This window comes from Physeter macrocephalus, chromosome 14 (genome assembly GCF_002837175.3).
Source record: "Physeter macrocephalus isolate SW-GA chromosome 14, ASM283717v5, whole genome shotgun sequence".
NCBI classification, from domain to species: Eukaryota; Metazoa; Chordata; class Mammalia; order Artiodactyla; family Physeteridae; genus Physeter; species Physeter macrocephalus.
Window position 1 is genome coordinate 22,538,256 of NC_041227.1, and position 7,830 is coordinate 22,546,085.

The 7,830-nt window shown below is 38.7% G+C and overlaps 1 protein-coding gene across 3 annotated transcripts in view; it reads right to left on the bottom strand.

Moving 5' to 3' along the window:
- Positions 1–7,830, bottom strand: part of ACSS2 (acyl-CoA synthetase short chain family member 2) — a 46,522-nt gene that overhangs the window by 34,665 nt on the left and 4,027 nt on the right. For all 3 annotated transcript variants that reach the window (XM_007115352.4, XM_028499564.2, XM_007115351.4), the window contains exon 2: positions 5,213–5,408. In XM_007115352.4, coding sequence (XP_007115414.1) covers positions 5,213–5,408 — 196 coding nt within the window. The remainder of the gene's footprint in view (positions 1–5,212; positions 5,409–7,830) is intronic.

A 7,830-nucleotide genomic window follows, 5' to 3' on the forward strand; every position in this document is an offset into this window, starting at 1 on the left:
AACGGGAGAGGCCACAACAGTGAGAGGCCCGCGTACCGCAAAAAAAAACACAAAAAAACACAAAACTCTCAGTTCTCTGACTTTCCACTCTCACTTCCATATGAATCCAGATTAATCTTAAACCCAGCTGTGACTGCATCATTCCCCTGCATAAAATCTTTTCATAGGTCTCCAAAATTAGTCAAGATGTCCCATTCCTGGACCTCATCCACTGCTGAAGATAACCTTGACTCCTCTCTCTCACTCCTCAAATCCAATCCAAGTCAGCAAATTCCATGGGCTCTTCACTCAAAATAGATCCAGATTTTGACCACTTTTAACCACCTTCAAGTACTACTAAAGTCTAAATCACCATCATTATTCAGCTGGATTTCTATAATAGCCTCATAATTGATCTCCATGCTTCTATTCTTGCCCTTCTACAGTCTATTCTCAACACAAAGACAGACTCTAAACATAAGTCAAATCATTTTCACTTCTGTGCTCAAGATTGTCCAGTGGTTCCCCATTTCACTGTGAATAAAACCCAAAAGTCTTTCAAGGTTCTATACAATCTAGTGTCCTGCTGACCTCATTCCCTACTACTCTGTTTTTCTAGCTAATACTGCTTCAGCTACACTAACTTCCTAGCTAGTATTCAAATGCCCCAGGTAGCAGAACACTCCCATCTCAGGGCCTTTATACTTGCTCTTCCATGTATCTGGAATATTTCCCTTTCCCAACCCAGCTATGGGCATAACACTCTCCATTTCCTTCATATCTCTGCTCAAATATCACCTTTATCAGAGAGTGCTTCCCTTATCAATCCCCATTCTTCATTGTCATTCCTTTTTCCTTAAACTGCTTTGTATTTTTTCTATAGCACTTATCACTACCTGTCACATATTTATTGGTTGGTTTGTTTATTGTCTGTCTCCTTAAGCTGGAATATAACCTCCATGAGGGCAGAGAGTTTGTCTGTTTGTTCAGAATACTTCCTGGTACATAGTAAGTTCTTAATAAGTATTGAATGAATAAATTGTTCCCTACATAAACCCTTTACTCTAGACAGACTTGGTCATCTCACTGTCCCAATATAATAATAATGGCAGCTAATATTTGAGTGCTTTCAATGTGCCAGGAATCGGACACATGGGTTTGTTATCCTTTTCAATCCTGTTCAGTTGACAACTCCATGAGATAAAAATTATTTTTATCCACATTTCACCGTTGAGAAAACTGAGGCTCAAAGAGGTTAAATAACTTGTGCAAAATCATAAATCTAGTTAGTGGCAGAAACAGGACTCAAATTAGGTTAGTCTGACACCAAAACACATTCTCCTAATTTTATGTTGACTGCCTCCCTGCAATGCTTTCTCCCTTCTGTGAACTATTTGTAAAAGTGGCTCTTTGCAATTTGACCCATAAATGCTTTCAGGCTGTTTCATGTAGGCCTGTCTGGTCTTCCCCAAGAGAATGTAAATCTATTTTACATTCATTAAAGGGTCTGGGCCATTTAAACCTGATGACACCATTTATTTTACATTTTTTTTTTTTTTGTGGTATGCGGGCCTCCCTCTGTTGTGGCCTCTCCCGTTGCGGAGCACAGGCTCCGGACGCGCAGGCTCAGCGGCCATGGCTCACGGGCCCAGCCGCTCCGCGGCATGTGGGATCCTCCCAGACCGGGGCGCGAACCCGGTTCCCCTGCATCGGCAGGCGGATGCGCAACCACTGCGCCACCAGGGAAGCCCTATTTTACATTTTTAAGCAAATTAATTTAAAGTTAATTTAACTGATATGACTAATTGCTCTTTTCACTGGTCACAGCTAAATACTGCACAGCTAGAATAACGAAGTACTGTTGACCCTTGAACAACACGGGTTTGAAATGCATGAATACATTTATATGCAGACTTTTTTCAATTGTAAATACTACAGTACTACGTGATCCACTGTTGGTTGAATCTGCGAATGTGGAACCTCGGATACAGAGGCTATGGAGGGCCAGCTATAAATTACATGCAGATTGGATTGTGCAAGGGTTGGCACCTCTAACCCTCGAGTTGTTCAAGGGTCCACTGTAGTATCATATGGTAAATAGAGAAGTTGACTAGGAGTGAGGCTGTCTGGAGATTAGTCTCAGCTCTGTCTCCAAGCAGGTTTATCACCCTTAAGCAAATCACTTAGCTTCTCTGATCCTTAATCTACCCATCTGTAAAGAGAGCTGGCCTAGATGGACTCTAAAACAGTCACTTCAAATTCTAAAAATACTGTTCTTCCATGAGTATTTACAATATGTCAAGCCAAAAGTAAAAGGCCAAATTCTTCCTTAATATTGTTCTATTTTGGCTTATTGGAGTACTTTCCTAAGAGCACTATTTCCTTTGTGGATTATTTCAGTATGTATATAAGATATGCCCTAAAACAAGAAGTGACCTACAAATGTGGTTTTCTAATGCCATTATAGCTATCTAAATGCCTAGGTTGAAAAGAAAGTCATACTATGGCTCCATAAGAAGTATATCAACTGGAGCAAATCACTGAAAAGATGTCACTTTAAAGGCATTAATAGAAATTAGAGCAGGAAGAAGGTGGGCTCCAAGACAAAGGACAAAGGAGAAAAACAGCACTCAGAGAATAAATTATATGATAGAGAGTTTGAAAAAAATTGAGTATATGATAAAGGCAAATAGTGCAAGAAAAATGGCAGGCGACTTTTAACTTCTGTGAAAAAAAAATCTTTACATAAAAGGAAATGCAACTGTGATAGATTATTCTAACATAAACATTGATTTTTAAATTAACTAAAAAACAGAAGTATAATTATATTGAGAAGATAAGAGAAGGAAGCTGGAGGAGTATACAAGAACTGAATTCTCATCTATCATAAAAGGAAGTCAATACTTTCTAAAAAAAAAGATGAAGAAATAGCAGTGTAAGCATATTATTTTTAAAATATGGAGGTAAAAAAAGGGAAGTAACCAAGTATCTGGCATGTTTGCACTTTACTTTCTTTTAACAAATGTGATTTATTTGTAGCTTGAGAATTGAGTAATAATGGCCAGTGTGGTACTTGTCTCCACTCTTCTTACCCTTGTACCATAACACCTAACATAGGGCTGTGTACCCAATATCTTTAAAAATTCTTATTGGTTAAGTGACCAATGTAAAAATGGAGTGAAAATGTCTTGTTATAGAGGTACAGAATTTTGCACTGGAAGTAAATGTAGAGATTATATAATCGAGTGCTTCCCAAATTGGTGTTCCATGGAATACTGCTTCTTTTGATGTTAATAGCATACTGTAAAATGTGTTTGGGGCTCAAGTAAACTTTAGAAATCCCATGTTAAAATTAATCAGGTGTCTTTACTGTAGGACTTCTTGGAGTCTTTACTATATTAATATACATTGGGAATCCCACAAAGGTAATTTATTATGTAGTGCTTCTCAGTCTCATTTGTTTCATGAATCAAGAAGCCCCTGCTAATATGTCTAGTAGTTAGTGAGTGGTTCCTAGAGCATTCTTGGGAGAACACTGATCTAATCTACTCCTTTCATTTTACAAATGTGGAGACAGGCTCTGTTCAGGTATGGATGGTAGGGGAACTAAAAAGAAGGGCCTCAGCATTCTGCAGCAATATCCAGTGATTGGACAACTCTGGCCTGTGTTTTTCAGTCTTTCTTCTTGCACCTGAATTATTTCAAACCAGGCAACAAATTTAGACAAAAGCATCTCCTCTGCAAATCTTTAAAGGTTTTTTGATCCCTAAGGAACCTAGGAGGTGGGCCCAAGTGTCAGCTGGAGCTCAAGCATAAAGTCCCAGGGCAGGAGCTAAACAAAGTCTCAACAGGCATAATAGGCCATGACTTTCAGTGGCAAAGTGACCCCAAATTGAACAATGGTAATGTGATAACAGACCACTCACATCTGTACGTTGTTTTCCAATGAACAAATAAATGCTTTTACAATATCATATTTGATTCTCATAACAATCTAGTGATAACGACAAGGGTAGAATTATTACCCCCATTTTATGAATGAGGAAACTGACTTTCAAAGAGTTAAATGCCTTGCCTAGGGTTACACAGCAAGTGAATGGCACAGTTGGAATAAGAATCTGAGTTTCCTATCTCTCAGGTTAGGGCTTTTCTCAATATATCACACAAACTGGGAAAATTTTTACTGACCACCAATTTAATTCTTCCATGAAATACCAACGTGCTCCTATTGGCTTACTTAAAAAGAAATAGATCAATTCCCAAAGTGCTCATGGTTGGTGGCAGAAGCAACACTCCAATAACTGGAACTTCAAGATCCTATTTCAGGTTCAGTTTTGTAACACCTCCTCTAAGCTATGTTGCTAGGAGGAGGGGGGGTCTCAGTTTCAGTTGGGAAGGCAGTGTGGCCTAGTGTTAAAAGCAAGGAATCAGACAGACTTGGGTTTGAATCCTGGCTCTACCAATTACTCATGCTATGACCTTATTCACTATGAAGGACAGATGTGTGCTTCATTTCTTCAGCTATAAAATGGAGCAAAGAACACCTACTTTGCAAAGCTAAGTTGGGAGGCTAGTATAAGAAATTAAAAGGATAGTATAGTGTCATGGTTAAGAGTATAAACTCTGGAATTGTGCTACCGGGGTTTGAATCTTAGCCCTGCTTCTTACTAGTTGTATGACTTCAGATAAGTCATTTATCTACATCTCAGAATTTCAGTTTTCACATATGCAAAAATGAGGAAAATAATATTCTTAGTTGCTGTGAGCATCAAATATGATAATATTTGCTAAGCACTTGAGCACAGTGTCTGGCATATAGCTCAATCAAAGGTAATGATGATAACAGTGGTAGTGGTAGTGAAAAATCCAATATCCAGTTTTCTCCCAAAGCAAGAATGAGAAAGAAAGCTACTTAGTACTGTTTGCTTCCATTTACCCTCTCACCTTGTTCCTCTCCAAGTTGAGAACACTAGACTAGAAGTCAGGACACTTGGCTTTGAATGTCATTTCTGTCACATTCTAGTTATGTGATTTTAGGGAAGCCATTTAACTTACTTGAGGTATTTTTCCTCATCTGAGACATTAAGTTAAAGATACTTTGCTTATTTTTCTGGGTTGTTGTAAGCATCAAATGAATTCATGGATTTTTAAGGTACTTTGTGAACTATAAAACACTATATAAATGTGAGGATGACTTTTGATCTGCCACAGGCTATAAAATAGATGTTTTTACCAGTAAAAAGCAACTTTATCGCCAAGTTTTTTCTCGTAGACAATTCGATCCAGTACATTGTAGCAGATGTTGGTAGTTGCTCCTTTCATCCACTCAATAAAGATTTTCCCTTTAGTCACATCAAAGTTGTACTGGAGGAATGGACCAGGACATGGGGTCTTCCAGTAAAATTCCTTGGCAATGTCTCCCCAAAACTCTGCAACAGAAAAGGAAGCCCAGACATCACTTAGCTTCTCAGACATATTTATCCTCAGATGGCTTACCAGTCTATGCACAGGACCAAGTCACAACTTCTCTGCCCTGTACTCTAGGACCTACCACCTGGGTCCCTCCTCTACCTACCTATCAAATCTTAACACCCACCACACTCCTAAACCACCTTCTATTCCCATGGGCTGAATCTTGACTCAAATTTCTTCCCTCCCTTCTCAAAATTGCCACTCCATTTTTCACCATCTATTTAAATTGTAGCCACAATGCCTAGTACATTGTAGTCAATCAGTAACTTTTTAAATGAACTAATTAGTGAAAGGAAGAAATCCTTTATCCATAGAGCCTTCCATGACATAGGAGGCTTAATTTGTTCATTCACTCTCAGCAATTATTTAATGAGCATCTCTTTCTCCTACTACTACTTGCCCAAGTGTTACTTGCTAAGTGCCAGATGTTGCTTTAAGCTCCTTAAATGCATTATCTTATTTAGTTCTTACTACAACCCTAGGAGGTAGGCCTTATTTTCATTCTTATTTTATTGATTTGAAAATCGAGGCTCAGAGAGGTTAAATAATTTGCCCAAGGTTATACATTTACTAAGTCACCATTTGAATTGCCCTGAGGAAGACATTGTTGTTAAAATCTGAAAGATGAATAGGAGTTTTTCTCCACTTCCCCACCAAGAAAGACATTACTATGGGACAGAAAAGAACCAAGGGTATGCATTAAGAGGAACTCCCTTAGGCCAAAGCACTGAGAATTACAGAAAGAATAGCAGGAATTGATGCGTAAACTGGGCAGATAACACAATCCTTCTAAGCATAAGGAATTTGCTATTTACCCTAAGAGCAAAGGAAAGCCATCATAGGAGCTTAATCAGGAGAAGGACATGATCAGATTTACAATCTTGAAATATTTGCCTGGCTACTTTGGAGAAAAGGTGCTCAACAGGTTAAACGTACAACTGCAGAACACCTAGGATAATCTCAGTACTGGATCAGGAGCTAGAGGAGAGAGAGACACTTAGAACCATAACAATGGAAGGAACTTTAGAGGTTATCACCCCCTCATTTTACTGATAAGAAATCAAATTTATAGAGGTAAAGTGACTTGTTCAAGGTTAGATGATTTAGTTTATATAATCTGATTAAAGAGACAAGACTAACAAAATATTTTTGAATATACACGACAGAATATAATTGAAAGCTAAATCACATGGAGTACAACTTGCAATGAATTAAAGAAATCCAAATTAAATCAACCCCAAGGTGCCATTATATGCCAATAAAACTAGCAAAGACTAAAAGAAAGATTAAACTCAATGCCTGAGTGGCCCTAGAAAACAGATACTCTTATATGATAACAGCATTATAAGAAATTAGCACAATTTACTGAACAGCAGGGCAATGCCTGACAAGAATCATAACATTTTTAATACCCTTTCATCTGCTAACTTAACTTTGGGGAACCCACTCTAAGAAAATCATACCAAAGGAAAAAAAGAGATTACTCAAGAGATGTTTATACTAACATTATTTATAATAGTGAAACTAGAAACAACCCTAAAGCCCAATAATGAAAAAACTGATAAAAACTAGCAATACTGGTAGTGATAACAATAGAATACTAAATAGCCATTAAAAAGGGAACAAATGGGTCTAACTTTAAAGTCCATGCTGTTACAACTACACTGAGTATGTGTGTATACTCAAAAATATTTTAAAGTGATAATTAGTAGGCATAAACTATGTAAAACTATATATGAACCACATTTATGTCCATCAACAAGGAGTGAAGAAAACTGAGTTTTATGATCACTTAGGTTTTTTGTTTTGCTTTGCTTTGTTTTGTTTTTTGGCCACGCCACGCTGCATATGGGATCTTAGTTCCCCAACCAGGTATCAAACCCGTGCGCCCTGCAGTGGAAGCTTGGAGTCTTAAACACTGGACCTCCAGGGAAGTCCATGATCACTTAGTTTTTGTTTTTTTCTGGTGGAGCTGTTGAACTCTGGATGTTTCTTTGGCACATATTCTAAGTACTGAAGAAGTTTAGAAGAGGAAAAGATGAAAATCGTCTGGGATGATCAGGTAATGCTCTGTGGAATTGTTGGGGTTTGACTAGGTAGAGAGGAACAGAAGGGAATGGTCAAAGGCAAGGAGATGGGAAAGGGACTTTTGTGTATCCAGTATATCAACAAGAATGACCTGTTGTAGAATGAGGGGTATATGGTAGGGAGTGACAGAAGATAAGAATAGAAAGGTGGGGGGCTTCCCTGGTGGCGCAGTGGTTGAGAATCCGCCTGCCGCTGCAGGGGACGCCGGTTCGTGCCCCGGTCCGGGAAGATCCCACATGCCGCGGAGCGGCTGGGCCCGTGAGCCATGGCCGCTGAGCCTGCGCGCGTCCG